Source organism: Xyrauchen texanus, chromosome 47 (genome assembly GCF_025860055.1).
Source record: "Xyrauchen texanus isolate HMW12.3.18 chromosome 47, RBS_HiC_50CHRs, whole genome shotgun sequence".
Taxonomy (NCBI): Eukaryota; Metazoa; Chordata; class Actinopteri; order Cypriniformes; family Catostomidae; genus Xyrauchen; species Xyrauchen texanus.
In genome coordinates, this window is record NC_068322.1 from 25,526,819 (window position 1) to 25,545,250 (window position 18,432).

Below are 18,432 nucleotides of genomic sequence, written 5' to 3' on the forward strand. Positions count from 1 at the left end.
GTTAAACTTGATACAAATTGTCTCCAGCTTTGCTTTTTTGCTTCATTTAAAATTCTGCGAGCTTGAGCTCTACAAATTTTAAAAGATATAAAATTAGCCGTTGAAGGCTGTTTATTAAAAAGTCTTTCCGCCTTTTCCGTGCCCCAATAGCTTTTTTACACTGCTCGTTAAACCAGGGGTTAGCTTTACAGTGCGATTTAGAGGATGTCTTTGGAATTGTTTCATTTGCAATATCAATTAACTGTTCAGTAAAAGTTTCTATAGAGTTCTGATTGTCTTGAGTTGCTGAAATAAATTTTTCATAACACATAATTTCGAAAGAAGGCCAATTTGCTTTTTAAGTTGCCATCTTGAAGGTCTTTGTTGGACATCCGATTGAGGGAATGAGGTAATAAGTGGAAAGTGGTCACTCCCACATAAATCGTCCCAGACCCGCCATGTACAATCTAAAAAGATTTCAGCACTGCATATAGTCAAATCAATTGCAGAATATGTGCCATGACATGGATGAAGGTAGGTTTTGGTTCCATCATTTAGTAAACACAAGTCATTTTTATGTATAAAATCCTCCATTCTCTTTCCTTTAGCATCACATCGATCTTCTCCCCATAAAGGATTATGGCTATTAAAATCACCCATATGTATAAATGGAGTCGGCAATTGTGCTACGAGTTTGTCCAATTCTTTCAGTGTAATAACTTCGCTGGGAGGTATGTAGATAGAGCATAATGTAATGACTCTATGAAAGGTGATACGTACTGCTACTGCCTGTATTTGGGTATCCAGTACAATGTGACTGTGAATAATATCCATTTTAACCAAGACAGCTGATCCACCAGAAGGTCTTTGTGCATTTGGTCCATAGACATTAAACAGTCTAAAATTTTTAACAGTCAGGGGATCATTTGGAGATAAGTGAGTCTCTTGAATACAATAGGCAAGGGGTTCAAAACAGAAGTTAAACGTTGCAGCTCTGCAAAATTAGCTTTTAGACCCGACAATTCCACTGGATTAAAAGATTACTCATCTTCAAGTGGGAAGGATAGGTACAAATCCTTTATTCTTACACTTAGGGGAAAGACTACGACTTCGACTAGTCGTAGGTTCTGACATTTCGACATCGTTTGGGTTGTCATGTTTTGAAGTTCTGTTTTTATCTTGGTTTGGTAGTCGAGTTACTGTATTTTGAGGTTTCCTTTTCTCTCTGGGTTCTCTTTGTTCCAACTGGGTATCTTGAGTCGGGTTGGTTTGGATACATACATTCTTGCTTTTTGTGAAGATGAATTCTTAATATTACTAATATCTTGAGGTTTGTCTGTAGAAATCCAAGTCAGTTCCGTCTGAGTACTAATTTCTCGTATATTTGGTTTGACCACAGCAGAGTAGGATCTATTCAGCGTGAAGGCAGGGAGACCTTCAACAAGTTTTCGGGCTTCAGGATAGCTCACCTTCTTTGTGTGTTTAATTTTTTGTATTTCCTTCTCTTTAATCCAAGCAGGGCATTTCTTTGATGAGGCTGCATGGTCACCAAGACAGTTTTTACATTTAGCGGAATTAGTACAGTTTGTTTCATGGTCATCCTTACCACAATTGTGGCAAACAGCCTTATTTTTGCATCCAGCAGAACCATGACCAAATTTCTGACATTTAAAACATCTCAACGGGTTTGGTATGTAGATATCTACAGTGACACTTAGGTATCCTATTTGAATTCTCTCTGGCGGGAGAGGTCTGTTAAAGGTCAGAATGTATGTTCCTGTTGGAATTACTTGTCCATCTTTTTTGATACTTATTCTTTTGACATCAATCACACCTAGATGATTCAGTTCTGAGGTTATGTCAGCTTCATCCATGTCTTGCAATTCTCTGGTGCGGATCACTCCTTTGCTGTTATTCAGAGAAGGGTGACAGAATGCTCTCATAGTGACTCCAGCCAGATTTGTTGCTCGTAATAAGTTCTCGGAGTTTGCTTTCCGAGCGCACTCCACCAAAATTTGTCCCGATCGCAGCTTTTTAATATCCTTGACTGTTCCTGCTATTCCTGTGATTCCTTTCTGAATAGCAAAAGGAGACAGTTTAGTGAGAGGGCTGTCAATTGATAGAGACTCAAGTAAAATAAATCTTTGCCAATTTCCTTCTTTTGAAGAAAAAATGTTAGTGGTTAGTTCGACTTCCAAGTCTTGATCCAGTATCCGTTTTTTGGTGTTTTGTTTATTTGCCATGTTTAGAAAGAATAGATTCATCATCTCTGCTCCTCACCCACCTCGGAGTCCTACAAGGGGATGTACAGTGCCGCGGATTCCACCGGATGTACACCAAGGATACAGATATGATATACTTGAGCATATAAATACAAGATTTATACTACTCAATTGACCCTACGCCAGTGCCTTCTGGAAGAGGTGAAAACTAAATAGTTGGTTGTAATTCTGAACCAAGTCCGGGGCAAATCCTGACAAGCCGATTGATTGGAATGGGCCATTCCAACCCCTCGTCTGAATGAAGTAGGAGCCAAAGTTATGTGTTGGATATATGGCGGCCGCAGCAGGCCACAATCCTCAAGCACCAGGATCTCTTCCTCCACTGACACGAGTCGCAACTCACGGCGTACAAGTTGCCCCATTTGTCGCCTCTTACGATCAGCAAGGGGGTGCTAGGGACCTATTCTACCCCGGGTCCCCACAGGGAACAAGTTATTTAGAAACACACAAATAAATGTGTGCTAGAGACTGAGGCTCAAATTAAGTCTTTTTCATAAGTCAATATAAAAATGACACTAGAAAAATTTAAAAAAATATAATTCAAACAGATCTATTGATCCACAACCTCTTTAAAATAAGTATTTTGTTTGTTTTCATTAATATACATATACAGTACATTTTCAGTTCACCGTAGCACAACCTTTCAAATAGAGAAAAAAACTATTCACTACTCTCAATAACTCCAAAACTACTTTTAAAGTACAAAAAAAAAAAAAAAAAGTATACATAAATTGGTCTACCTGCATAAACGTCACAGCACAGCATGTTGTAAATTCCTATTAGAGTCGATACGGAGGATATCAAATGCTCTACAGTCTGACTGAGTCTGTGTGTCTTTTTGCAACTGCGTATATTTGCTGCTAGATCCAGGAAGTGAGACAACTGACACTGCTTTTTTCATCTGCTTCACTTCACTGTCTCACATCCCTGAGACATCACCTGACAGAACTACCGTTGATTAACACATTTATCTGTGGTGAAAAGAGAAAATAGGTTCTTTAAGTAGGTTTTTTTATTTGATTAAAAGCTTATGATTTGTGTTACATTTTAAGCTAAATAAATAATAAAATCATTAAACACTTAGGATCGATATTTTTATGTAAGGATCGATTAATCATCAGTATACTTCAAGATCAAAATGCCCATCTTGATGTACAATACTTTCCACATTACTGAAGTACTCAGGAAGCCATGAAGGAAATGTAATCATGTTATTCTAAATATGTTGGTAGCAGTGTTGGGTAAGTTATAAAAATAAAATCCTCTTTGGCGTTCTCCCAGCAGGTGGCGCCATAAACAACAACCTAGCTCACCAATGCCAAGAAACGACCCAATCTTTCAATACATTTAAACACCTCTGGGCTAATTCATTAAAACCTGTTTCTCATTCACTAACCACAAACAATCAGCGCTGAAATATCGTAAATTAATGTAAATTAGACTCATTTTAGATTGTGCTCATTTACAAAAAACGGTGCTGTTTGCCAGCCGTAATAAACATCACGCTATTATCATCTGCAGAATATGGTGCAGTACAGAGTATTTCTCTGGAGCCCAGAATATGACTGTCTGTGGACCTTCATGAAAACACAATATCTGTCAGAAGAATGACTGATGAGAGGAAACATAACCACAGCTCAACAGTAATAACCAATATGAAGGTTTATTTTGGTGCTGTAAAAATCTTTAATTTTTTTTTCTCAGACCTTTAATATTACATCCACTCACCATGTTTGGGAGGATCTTTCTCATCTGAGCTGCTGTCATTCTCTCCCCTGTCAAATGGATTGACAAGACCCTGACGAAAGCGAGCAAGTCTTTCATTATATTCCATGACAATGCTCACATCTGTAGAGGACACAGACAAGTACAATTACATAATGTACATAATTTAGTAAACATTTTATTCTCCTTAAACAATGCTTAATTAACATTCTTTCAGAGGCCATATTATTGCTCGCATGAGACATTTAACATGCTTAAACGCATTTCAGTAACATCCCTAGTACAAATGCAACTGTACCATCAGCATGCACTGAAAATCTCCTGTGTCTATCTATAATCTGCCAACAGCAGTTGTATTGTGTACTGAACATTGTTCTGTAGTGTTTTGTGATTGGTACACTGCACATACACTGGCACTTTCACACAGCGTCTCATATAATGTATGTTGCAGAGCAGCACCATCAACCATTTCAAACTGTTCATTTCTATAATCATATGAATGAATGATATCACATATAGATCAAATCTCATGCATCAGTTCATGAGGTCAGGAATGATTAAAGTGAGAGCAGAGGTGCATCCCACCCAACATTTTGTCTGATTTGACATGATAGCTGTCTGTTCACGTTTTAATCATATATTCATGCAAGCACTGCTAAATGAGATCTGACAGTTAGCGACAGTACACAGGGACACTAAAAACAATATAAATGTATACAGAATCAGTACTTGTTATACAGTATTATAGCTTAATCTAACAGTAAATGGGTTGCTAATAATCACGAAAGCAACACGGATACAGACAACAACTGTATAAATACATTCCATTTGACGAAGTAATGAACATTTATTAGATATTAGGCTATTAATATACAGTCAGTTTGTGCATGAGATTTAGCCAGCGTGCTAGCCACTTAGCATCACGTCTGAACGATATTAGAAATTATTTACCTTACGCTTTATTCGGTATCAGCAGAGCTTCATCATCATCATCATCATCATCATCATCATCATAATCCCACACGATAAACTGATTAATCACTGAATGCTGTCACTGTTTCCATCGATGTATACAGTAGGATATATACACACACACACACACACACACACACACACACACACACACACACACACACACACACACACACACACACACACACACACACACACACACACACACACACACACACACACACACAAGCTCGACTGTATATGCTCGGCTCTTGTTCAGGGTGTGTATGTGACTGCAGTGACCTCTAGCGCCTCAACCGAGCATTAAAACAACACAGCCCGCTCCAAGCAAATTGGGAGCGATTTTGACGCTAGACGATAGTTGGCGTTTCAACCATAGACATATTATGGTTTCAACTGCTGTCTTCTTCTTCTTCTTCTTCTGTCTTCTTCTGTCTTCTTCTTCTTCTTTCTTTTAATGGCGGTTGGCAAACAACTTTTAAGTGTGCATTACCGCCACCTTCTGATATGGAGTGTGGATCACAATAGCCTTTCCTCACTACCCTTAAAATAAATATATAAATACCTACATACATCCATAATAAAACCAATAAATAACTTCATAAATATCTAATAACATTATTAATATTCATACATTTTCATTATTAATAAACAATTTTCTAAGGAAACTAAACTCATATCCTTCTACTAAGCCCCGTATTACTCAAAAACACGAATATCGCTCTATACCCTACATGCCCTGAATTCATTTGTAATAGTTCCTTCATTTCAAATCTAATTTTTTCTTTTCTAAACCAGTCTTTCAGCTTCATCCTTTCCTCCTTATACTTATGACAATTAATAATTACATGTTCTACTGTTTCGTTAATATTACAGACCTCACACATCCCAGTTTCATGCTTCCCTATTAATTTAAGTGTACTATTCAATCCAGTATGCCCAAATCTCATTCTTGAAATAATGTCCTCTTCCCTTTTATTCCTACTATTTTCTCTCATACCTCCTACCCTCTTCTGGATACTGTAGTACATTCTTGCTTTTGTTTCTATATCCCACTCCACTTGCCACTTCTTTCTCATTTCTTCTTTGATTATGCTTTTAACTTCTGCCTTACTATAACTTATTACCATAACTATCTCTGTTTTTTTTTTGTTGCATTATTGGCATATTTGTCTGCCATTTCATTTCCTTCTACTCCTATATGGGCTGGAATCCAGATTAATTTTACTACTACTCCTACTCTATTAATTCTATAAACCGCTTGGGCTATTTCCAACAAAATATCCTGTCTTACTTCTGATTTCATGTTCTTAATACTGGTTAACGCACTACTTGACTTCCCTTGACCTACTATTTACACTTCCCTTGACCTACTATTTTCAACCCACTCAAGGGCTAAGAGAATTGCCAGCATTTCTCCTGTATACACTGACATTTTATCATTTACTCTCTTATTTAACGTAACATTCACTTCTGGTATAATGAACGCAGCTCCTACTCTATTATCTTCTGTTTTTGATGCATCTGTATATATCTTAACAAACATAGAATACTTCTCTATGTATCTACTAACCTGACTCCTATCAATACTATTCTCTTTTTTCCACTCTAAAAGGTGCAAATCTACCTCTAACTCCCCTAATATCCAAGGTGGAACATTAGATAATGGCACAGTTGGCCTTACCGTCATATCTCCTATCCCTATCTCATCGACTGCATACCTTATTATCCATCCAAAGCTCTTAATCTGTCGTCTTTCCCTTTCTTGACATGGTTGTAACACCTTCTGAGTCAGGTGTCTTTCCTTATGCCCTTTTAAATTTGCCCAGTACGTTAATGCTATCTGATTTCTTCTAATCTCCAATGGCATCTCTTTCATTTCTACTTGTAATGCCGCTACTGGGGTTGTTTTAAAAGCACCACAACAGAGTCTCAACGCCTGACTTTGAATAACATCCAACTTTTTTAGTAAAGTTCTTGAAGCAGACTGGTAAACTGTACATCCATAATCAATAACTGCCCTAATTAATCCAATATAAACTATTTTCAATGAGGTCCTATTTGCTCCCCACTCTCTACCTCTCAAACATCTTATGTTTCAAAAGTTTCAATATAATTCAATATTCTTTTACATTTTTCAACAACTTTCTCAATATGTATTTTCCAGTTAAGTTTTTTGTCAAACCATATCCCGAGATATTTAAAACATTCCACTCTCTCTAGATTTTTGTCATAAAGTTTAAGTTGAATCTGTTCTTGATTTTTCCTTTGAGAAAAACAGATTACTTTGGTCTTTGCCACTGAAAACCTAAAACCCCATTCCATTCCCCAACTCTCTACCTTCCCAATTGCCTCTTGCATCTTCCTCACTATATATTCTATATTTCTTCCCTTTTTCCACATAACACCGTCATCTGCAAATAATGCAACACTTATAGATATATCAACTCTACTAAACACTTCATTTATCATAATTAAAAACAAAACTGGACTAACTATACTCCCTTGAGGAGTTCCATTTTCCACTAAATACTTTGTACTCAATTCTGTCCCTACTCTTATTGCGATCCACCTATCAGTTAAAAAGTTTTTGATCCAACTATACATTCTCCCTCTTATTCCCAATTTATAAATCTTAATCATAAGTCCTTGTTTCCACAACATATCGTACGCCTTCTCAACATCAAAAAATACAGATAATATACTTTCTTTATTAATTTGAGCTTTTCCAATTTCACTTTCTAAACATATAGCCAGATCTATTGTGCTTCGTCCCTTTCTAAACCCACTCTGGTAATCCTTTATCAATTCCTTTGTCTCCAAATAATACATTAATCTTTCATTTATCATTTTTTCCATAATTTTCCCTACATGTGACGTTAAAGCAATCGGTCTATAACTTTCTGCCAAACTCGGATCCTTACCTGGTTTACATATAGGGACAATAATTGATTCTTTCCACTTTTTTGGCAAACATCCCACTTCCCATACCTTATTATATAACTTTAATAACATTTCTTTACTCTCATCATTTAAATTTTTTATCATAAAATAACTTATTTGATCATTCCCTGGCGTTGTTTTTCCCGATTTTCTTAAGACATTATTCAACTCACCCATTGTAAACATCACATTTATGGTACTTTCATTATCTCCACCATCCTGTATTACTTCAACACTATCTCTTATTGTTTTCTCCCTCTGCGTCTTTTCCTCATTACTCAAATTACTATTACTATGTATTTTAACAAATGTCCTTGCCAGCAACTCTGCTTTACCTTTGCTCTCTATTATTACTTTCTCTCCTTCTTTCATTATAGGATAACCATACTCTTTTTTTATTTACTGACATTCTCTTAATCATACCCCATACTCTATCTAATGGTGTACTTCTTCCTAGAGATTCACAATACTTCCCCCAAAAGTTTTTCTTAACTCTCTTTATTGTCATCCTTACTACAGCCTGCTTCCTCTTATAATCAATTAAATTCTGGAAGTTATGTGTTCTTTTCAGGATTTTAAATGCTTTATTTCTCTCTTTAATTACCTTTGAGCATTCTTGTGTCCACCACGGAACGATTTTCTTTCTAATACTGCCTCCTCTTTTTGGTATCGACTCTTTTGCTGCACCTAAAATAATACTACTTATTTCTTCATTCAGATCTTCAACTCCCTGATTTATACAAACCTCCTTTAATTTTTCTTTGGACAATATTCTAAACTTGTTCCAATCTGCTTCCTCAAATTTCCACCTACTTACTCTCTCTTTCTTTTGCATATCCCTTTCTATTCCAATTTCTGTGTATATAGGATAATGATCACTCCCTATAGTACTTTCATTATTTACTTCCCAACTACTTATCCCTACCAAAGACTGGGACACCAATATAAGATCTATTGCAGTCTCTATACCCTTACTTAAATTTATTCTTGTACCAGACCCATCATTTAGACATACTAATTCCTTTTCATCCATTATTTCTTCTAAAATTTTTCCATTTAAATCTTCTTTTTCACCCCACACCTTACTATGTGCATTAAAATCCCCGCACCAAATAATTTTTCCTCTCCACTCCTCCAGTATTGATTCTAGTTGTACTCTCTCTAGTTTTTTACATGGGTTGTAGAAGTTAATCACTTTGATCTTTTCTTTCTTGTTCCACATTTCAACAACTATTACCTCTAATTCTTGTATTGTTTTTAACCTCCTATAAACTATACCCTCTTTAATAAATATTGCACATCCCCTCCAATTCCATTTCTTCTATCTTCACGTATGGTATTATATCCTTTAATAATGAAATCCAGATTAGTTTTGAGCCATGTTTCCTGAATGCAAATGATATCTGGTTTCTTTCCTAGTTTATCAATATATCCCTTAAACTCATATCCATTTGCTATCAAACTTCTAGCATTCCATTGAATTACCAACATTAAGTTATGCTTTGAGAAGCTGTATCTGCGTTCCCTTCTCCATGGTTAAGATCAGCATGTATCTTTTCCCATGACAAATCTTTCATGTTTAGGAATTTAGCTGCTGCCTTAACTATGATTTTTATCTTCTCTCTTTTTGTTTTTGCTTGTTCTGAACAATTTATGACATATGCTACAAAAAGCACTATCCTATCCATTGACATTTCTGTATTTTCCTGTTTTGACCCCGTTCCTTCTTTATTCGTACCAATGTCTTCATTTTCTCTTTCATTATTATATATTTTCACAGCCTTTGCATATGTTACTTTCTGATTTAATTTTACTTTTTGAACATCAACTGCCTTTTTTCGGATTTCACAGCCCCCATATGCTGCTGTGTGGTTCCCTCCACAATTACAACACTTTATTGTAACATTACTCCCACATTCTCCATATGCATGTTCTCCTCCACATCTACCACATCTCTGTTTCCCTTTACATACATTTGCAGTATGTCCATAAATGTCCTGACATTTATAACATCTTAATGGAGGAGGTACATATTCTCTGACGTTAAAGCTCATATATCCTACCATCACTTTCATAGGAAGTACATCATCTTTAAACTGTAGCAGTACAGACTCACTATCTGTTTTTTCTCCATTTCTGAAAGCCTGCAATCGAGTGATTTCTGTGATCATTGCTCCTTTAATTACTTTCCTTAGTTCTTCCAGATTCACTTCTACAGGAATTCCTGTTATCACTCCCTTAGTTCCTCTCTTCTCACCAATAATTTTTTTCTCCACTATTTCTTTCTTACATACTGATTGCAGTTTCATAGTTGTATTTTTCTGCTCAATATTTTTGCATTTCAAAAATCACAATCACAGTCACAAATCAGATTATGCCATGAAACCGCAAACAAAACAAACAAACAGACAAAATAAACTTAAACCAACTAAGTAAAAAACAAAACAAAAACTATCCTTTTCAGCAATGTCTCTGCTCGTCCTCGCTGGCCCGTGTGTTTCCGCGTCGCGTCTTCAACCGCTGTCGCCCTAACGTTATTGGGGGCATTCTACCAGAAACGTACATTATCTGTCCTGGAAATGATACAGTGAATAAAACTTGTATAATCCAAAAATGTCTAAAACTGACTAGATGGTTGACTTCTGTGAGTTGTTCTGTAAAGGAATGTGTCATTCATTAGGTTCTCAGATGTTTGTCTTTTTTTAAAATACTTTTGAAAAATACAAATCCTGAAATATGGACTGTCCTCAGCCAAATTTGAGCTACATCTTACATTGTTTTGTAATTATAAAAACTGTCATTTAAAAAAACAAAATACCATTAATTTAAAATATCGTTATCATTCACATCAATTGATAAAAAACATGAAATTATACATACATTCTATAAATAAATAGTATTTTATAACTGTCCCCATGTTTTTGTCCTGTCCCGTTTACATAAAACTGTACATCAAAGTGTGCAATAGGCCTTTAAGGTTACATCATTTGACCAAGGTGATGCTTACATTGATTGAGGGAGAGTTCTGTCATTGAATTGTATGATTTCAAGCTTGGTTTTACATGCTTTTTATTTTTTGATTTTTTTTTTGAGGAGGACGACGAGATAAAGGGTTAGGCCCTGTCACGCAAACATATCTCAGAAAAGAATAAAATCTTTGTAAATGCAAAACATGTCTAAAAATGTACTAACCTTTGCATGCTAACAATAGGCCCTTTTCACGTGACGTCACGCAACTTCCGTTCTGACTCAAAGCAGTGTATGTTTACTTCCGCCAGCATAGTGGAACGCTATGGAGTTTACCCAGTCCCTTCGACACCTGCCAAAAATACATCTAGATGATGTACAGTGACTTGCAGACAAATTTTCACTTACAGCACATTCCAAACTTGACAAAGGATACAAATTCTTCATTGAGCAGTACCTGTTTGCGTATGAAGGTAAGCATTTTGTATTGTCCCGCCCAAATTACGTTAGCGGAGTTAGGATAACGATAGTTGTTAGCTTTCTCTCCTGCAGTGAAAGTCCATATTCTTTATTAATTTACTGTAATACAGACCTGTAAACTCTTGTTGCAATCATGTTTATTACTGATGTTAGCTACAGATTGTGTATTGTTAGATAAAAGTCAGTAACGCATTCATGGTTAATGTTGTGACCTTTCACCAAAACATTGCTTTGGAATAGTTTCGAATGTAGTTGTTGATGAGGTGACAGTGAGAGGGCGTTGTCACAGGTCCATGAGGAAAAATGAGGAGGCTCATCACCTTCAGGTTTTTCTGATTTTCATGTTCTGCTGCGGTTGCAGACACTTTGCAGTAATGTTATCCCACAAAGTTCCATTGTGGTTCAGTGTGTTTCTCAGCCTGATGTCAATGAGTGTGGTGCACCAAAATCTAGATGACAACCCTTACATTTAAAAAACAGAAGAGGGTTGTTTGAGGACAATAAGACTGAGAAATATGCTGTGTGATGTTAAAATAAAGTAGGTGTTCAAAGTTCATGGACTTACTTTAAAACCTTAAGTTTGTTCAATTACTCCAATGAAATGTAAAATTGTTGTGCAGGAAAGATTTATTTTCATGTTTCTATAATCAGGTTACATTTCATGCTAAAGAGGTTCCTGTGGTACTGAAATGCATGTCATGTACCTGCTCTGCTGGGAAAGCACTGTGCAACCACATTGTGGCATTATTGTTTCAAAGTGCTCACTACTGTACCATGGGCTTCAAGACAGTGCCATTGCCACTGTCATGCACCAGCTCACTGCAGACCTGGCACCGGCCTAGGACACATGTAATACGTTAACATTTATTACATTTAATGATGTTGGACTATAATTTTGTAATGACTATGTCAATTAATAATTTATCATCAATATATTACAGGGAATTGCTCCTGAGGCAACAAATGACATGGTAGTGTGTAAACCAGTACCGAAGTCCAAGGATCATGCCCGAACTGGTGTGAAATGTACACTGTACACAGCATATGGTGGCAAGTCTGAATTAACACCTGTCTATATATTTTAATGTATAACAGAACAATGATTAGTATATTTTCCCTTTAAACTTCCAGTTGATATCTTCTGTAAATTATGAACATCTCTTAATATATAGGGTTTGGGGCAGCTCAAAACATTTTCATGTTTATTAAAATATACATCTCACTTTTTTGTCAGGTCCTCTTCCAGATCCTCACATCCTTGCCAGTGTTGAGAAACTGCAAGACAAACGCCCACAACCAGGCATTTGCAAATTGCTCCACGGGCTTGAGGCCCTTAATTTTGTGGACTCTAAATTTGACCCGGTGCCATTTGGGTCTTTGCTCTCTTACCAGTGCCCTCCTGAGATAAGTAGACATTATTAAACACCCTGGTGCCCCTGGATTTCCTCAGTTGCCCATTGAAGGTCACAATTTTAAATTTCACATACAATTTGAGCCTAACTACAAGCAACAATGCCACTTAGAGAGCCTTAAAGTGTCAAGGGAGATCTCTGCTGCTATTGAGGCAGAAACACGACTGCAGTCAGAATGCCAGCTGTGGACCCAGGTACGCAAACCCCGACTTACAGCCAGCAGATTTGGTGAGATATGTCATGTCCGTGGAGAGTCAACTGCAAAATCCTTAGCTGCTCGCATTCTGAGAGGAACTCCTCAGACAGCAGCTATGAAAAGAGGGCTGGACCTGGAGCCTGACATACTAAGGCAATATTCTGATTTCTGTGATGTCACTGTGACGCAGTGTGGGGTCCTCATCCACCCTGATGCACCTCACCTTGCAGCCAGCCCTGATGCCAAAGTTTTCAACCCCAGAGAAATACCACCATTTGGGTTGGCAGAGGTTAAGAGTTGTGATGTTGAAAATGTTGCTCAAGTTAAACACCTGATCACAGTTCGAGGCCAGGCCTGCCTTAAGAAAAGCCACAAATATTACTATCAGGTTCAAGGCCAGCTGGCCATAAGCGGACTTCAGTGGTGTGATTTTATAACAGATACCCACACTGACTTCACAGTTGAAAGAATATTTAGGGATGAGGAGATCATCAACTCAATGCGACAGAAGCTGGATTATTTTTATCACAACATCTACATGGATGTATTATTACGTTAAGGCAGAATTTTCAAATGTAAATATTTCTATGAACATCTGATGCATGTAATTCCTGTTGTAAATACTCAATTTACAACTTAAGTCAGTGTTGCATTGTATGTAAATATCCTTTGTCTTATCGAGCAGTGGTCACTCTTCAACCAGTTTTCAACCTTGTTTGTAGCTTTGAGCTGCTATGAAAGTTTTGTATTAGTTTCCTTCATCTCACATAAATGCTATTACCAAATACAGTATGTAAATAAAAAAAATGGCAAGTTTTAAAGATATTCTCTTTCTTTTATTGGTTAAGATGTAAATTCATTTTACTCTGGATAAACTTTTTACAGAATGCTTCACAACATTGTTTATTAATAACCTTGAAAAAATAGTAACCCCTATGTTCATACAAAGCATAGAAAATGTAGCAAATTTAAAAAATATATTACAAAGCACTTGTATTTACAGTATATCTACACAGTGTCAAACACCTAAAAGTAGAAGAATTAATTAACCGTGATTTAACAGTTATCTTGGTGCTAGCTAACTTTCTACTTTCTCCTCCACGACAGTCACACGTTAAAGAATGCAATAAGTTACTGGAAATGATCATTAACGTCATCAAAATAATCTTAATATAAGAACCAATAACGCTACATACGTAAATATTATTATTATTTAAATTTTACCTTTCGTATTGTCGGTGATCACCTTCTGTGTTTTCCTGAAGTAACTTTAACCAGCGCGCGTAAGTTAAAACGGAAGTACGTTTACACTGCTTTGCGGAAAAGCAGAAGTTATCTGATGTCATTGTGAAAAGGGCCTATTTGGATGTTAGCATATTAACAGGCTGAGCAATGGCAGTTAAAATGTCTGCCCGTCAGGCCCTGTCACATTCCTGTGTGACAGGACCAGACAGCCCTGTGTCAAGGCCTTACAAATGAATGGCATTTTTAGTTTTTATTACCTTTATTGCATATAATACGCATAACATATTAAAACATTATTTGAATAAATAGACATTACACTATAAGTTTGAAGCTTTTTATGCTCACAGACAAATGTTTTTAATGTGGTCCCTCTTTTACCTAGGGCCATGTAGCACTGCCTTTGAGGTTGCACAGTGTCCATTGATGATATTTCAATATATATATATAATTATTTCAGTTTATAGAGATTACAGTTAGATGGCTCTAGTGCAGCTGAGAGACAAAGGCAATGTCAGGCACAACGAAATGCAGACCCTGAGAGAAAGGAGAAACATATTCAGAAAGAAAGGGAGAGATGGAGGCAGAACAATAAAAGGAGGAAAAGTATTCATGAGTTGAATGAGCGAGACCAAAGACATCATTAAAATTGTGGAAAGATCAACAGCGATGATAGGCCACAGTTCCACAGCCAGGGCTACAAGAGGCCTTAGCAGCTGAAAAAACAGAAAAGAGCGATATAAAAAAGGTTCCATCGGGTGCTGTTGAGGTCAGGGTCTCCTGCAACAAAAGATATGTGGAAACATATGTATGTGATATGTGAGGCCAAGAAACACTCCAACTGCAAGGAAATCCCTGTTCCGTGATGTAATGATTGGAGAACTACATCGACACATTCAACAAGCAGGTAATAGCCAGGAGAGAAGACTGATCAGTAACCTGGGGACATGGAAGATTGTGAAGAAATACAGGCTACATAAATATGCTCAAAGTACCCGAAGGCAATGAAGTCAGTAGGAGGGAATCCATACTCCTCCTCAAGAAAGAAATGTGTCCGCATGAAAGAGGACTTCAAAAACAATGTAAGAGCCTTTTACACCAGAGTTGACGTAAGCCGTGTGACAACGGGGGAAAAGCAGACCGTAACACAAGCCAAGATCAGTATGCAAAAGAGATTCCTTGTGGACACCCCGAAGAACCTGCACAAGAAATACTTTCCAAAGAATCCAAGGAAGTCAGTTTCCTATTCTCTGTTTTGCAGACTTCAGCCCTACTGGGTAGTGCACCCAACGCTTTCTGATAGGGAAATGTGCTTGTGCAAATTACATGAGAACTTGGGCTTTGTAGCTCAAAAGCTTTATAGAATTAAGTTGCTCAGCACCCCTGAACTGGAAACGTTGACGTCAGAGATCTGTTGTGACCAAACCATCAATGACTGCATGTATAATGACAAAGAGAACTGCAAAGACAAGGACTTACCATTGCTCAGGGAGTATGAAGGCTCCACCCAGGTGGAATACATGCAGTGATTCACAGAGGACAAACAAAGGACAACAGTGAAAAAGATGGTTGAGATCATGCTAGGTGAAATTCAAACGCCATACTGCAGGGAAAGAATGTATCATGGATGTGCATTTGAGATCCAGGCAGTGCACATCGGTTCATCCCATGAGTAAGCAACGCTGCGCACTGGTTTTTTATATGTAGGACCAGATGCTGAGCCAGTGTGCTTCAGCACCATCTCGCCATCATGACTAAAGGGCTCTCCAGCCATATGGGAACATCCAAGCCCCATTCTGTCCTATGTTAAGAACCTCTTCCCTGCTGTCACAGTAGTCCATTTCCTCAGTGATGGACCTTGAAAGTTAGGACCATTCCAAGAGCCCCTGAATGACAGGGGGCCCCAACAAATAGGTAAAAACTAATTTAATTAATAATTTTTTTTTTTTTTATTATATTATACACATATAAACCATCATCATTGAGTATATTTCAAATAATAATAAAATTAATTATGTCATTGATAAACATCCATATTCCAACATCCATATTGACCGACCACCCCCCTGTATCTGCATGAAATGGTTTGGTCCTGCCTTAGCGCGCTCATCAGTGAGTGAATGACGGTGTTTAGTTGCAGACAGTTAGTCGATGCGCCAGAAACACAGATTACAATGTTGAATAGTTATAAAAAAATCTGGTTTCCAAAAAAGGAAAGAGAGAAAAGAGAGAGATGAAAGACAAAGGAAAGGGTGTCAATCTGTAACCCAGTTTTTCACCAAGAAAGGTGGGTAGCCTTTAGTCTGTGAGTGGTATTAACCTGTTGTCCATAGAGACAGCGTATTTAGGCCACGGAACAATCCAACCGTCTCCATTGACTTTGCATTGCGAGAGACTGCCTCCTTGTCATTTATTACTTATAACAAAAAAAAAAAAAACGATGTCTAAAAGCTGCTGTGTGACAAGGTATACAGCAAACAAGCTAAATAACCCAGAAATATTTTTTTTATAAGCTGTCGACACCAAAAAACGGTTTGTTTCAGGACATAAAAGGAGACAGAGCGCAAGTAGTTCCCGAACTGCTCAGAGAACTACGCCCACTGGAACGCGACATGATATTGTAAAAAGAAAAAAGAACATTCATAATTTTAACCATGTCGTTTGCTTATTTCACCACCCTATGTGAACCTGAGAGGAGGAGATATATTCAATTTACCCATTCTTCCTTCTGATGCGTCACGTCTTATTGCCTGTATCTAATTTTGTCTCCTTAAAGGCTGGCTTTTACGGTTCTGAAGCTTATAAAAATGTATTTCTGGGTTTAGTTCTGTCTTTTGTTATATGTCATAAATGACAAGGAGGCAGCCTCTCACAATGCAAAGTCAACTGAGACGGTTGGATTGTCTTCCCTCCCGGTGGGCGTGGTCTTCAGATTATGACGCGTTGCGCTCAGTCTCTGAAGTGAAATAAGCTAGCTAGCTAGCTAAAAAAAAAAATAAGTTAGCTAGCTGCAGGTGTTAGCCTACATTTCATCAACATTTAATCAGTGCAGGGAAACTTTTAAGATATTCATATTAAATCATTGTCCATGCCCCTTTTAGCAGACTTAAAGGGTAACTAAACCCTAAACCAACTTTTTTTTGTTAATGATCTGTAAGAATGGGGCTTTATTAGTACTGGTCATTGATTCAAGTAATTTTTTTGACATTTGTGTATAAAGTGTTTTAATTCTACAATATATGGTGTAAAAACGTCTGAGTGCTGCCCTCTTCAGGTTGAATGGTGGCTACTGCAGTTGAATTTTCCTATTGGCTGTTTGCGGTACTTCGTGACGTAAGTGGTGACAGCTGAGGTAAGCAGGTTCCAGCTCACCACGCCCTTGGTACGAGCTACCACGCCCATGGCAGTATAAAAACCATCTCATTTCGTCAAAACCACTGTAGCGAGTCAGGAGTTGGAATTGCGAGTATTGAAAACGATCAGGATAGAGTATTTTAGCATCTATTTAGCATAGCATTTATATAGTTATTTAGATTATTTAGTGTAGCCTAGGTAGTTAATTAGCATATTTGTTAGTGTAGTATTGTTAGAAGCATAGTTAGTTAGTAGCATAGTATTGCGTCAGTTAGGATAGCTTCAAGTTAGCGTAGATTATCTGTATTTAGTACAGTGGTCAGGATGGTACGTAGGTGTAATGTTGCTGGTTGCAACAGCACTGCTGGACTGTATTGCTTTCCATATAGACTTGGAAATTAGGCGCCAGGGGTTGCACGTCCTTGTTCTGGAAGACCGCGAGTTCCTGCCTAGAGCTGGAGGAGTGTGCAAACTGCATTTTACGCGGGATTGCTTCTCCAACGTAATGGAGGTGGAAATGGGCTTCTCCAAACAGCTCGCGCTGAAATGCGACGCAGTGCCAAACGCTGCTCCTCCTGCATGGACTCCACCAACTCAGCGGCGTCTTGAGGTGAGTGATCATATATATTTGAATCACAATTTATGGTTAGGCTAAAGTTAATCCTCTGGGGCCGACAAACGCGCGTTCGCGATGCGGGAGTGTTAAACGTATTGCACCCTTATACATTGTATTACGGTATTGACTACCTGTATAGTTTTATTTGGAGGTATATGGTTTTGTATATGATGACGTTACGCTTTACGTCACATTCTTCTAAGTTGAGAGAACAGCTAACTAATGTTATGTTCAAGTGAAGCTTGCTAAATAAAAATCCTGTTA

General features: G+C 37.5%; 1 protein-coding gene across 3 annotated transcripts in view; it reads right to left on the reverse strand.

Moving 5' to 3' along the window:
- Nucleotides 1-5,235, reverse strand: part of def8 (differentially expressed in FDCP 8 homolog) — a 33,599-nt gene extending 28,364 nt beyond the window's left edge. The window contains exons 1-2 of one of the 3 annotated variants that reach the window (XM_052120991.1): nt 4,943-5,235; nt 3,990-4,109 (exon numbers count right to left, since the gene is read on the reverse strand). In XM_052120991.1, coding sequence (XP_051976951.1) covers nt 3,990-4,095 — 106 coding nt within the window. In that variant the 5' untranslated portion in view covers nt 4,096-4,109; nt 4,943-5,235. Of the gene's footprint in view, nt 1-3,001; nt 3,144-3,989; nt 4,110-4,937 lie in introns of those variants that run through there. The other 2 variants (XM_052120990.1, XM_052120992.1) reach the window with 2 other exon arrangements.
- Between the last annotated feature and the right edge of the window lie 13,197 nt (nt 5,236-18,432).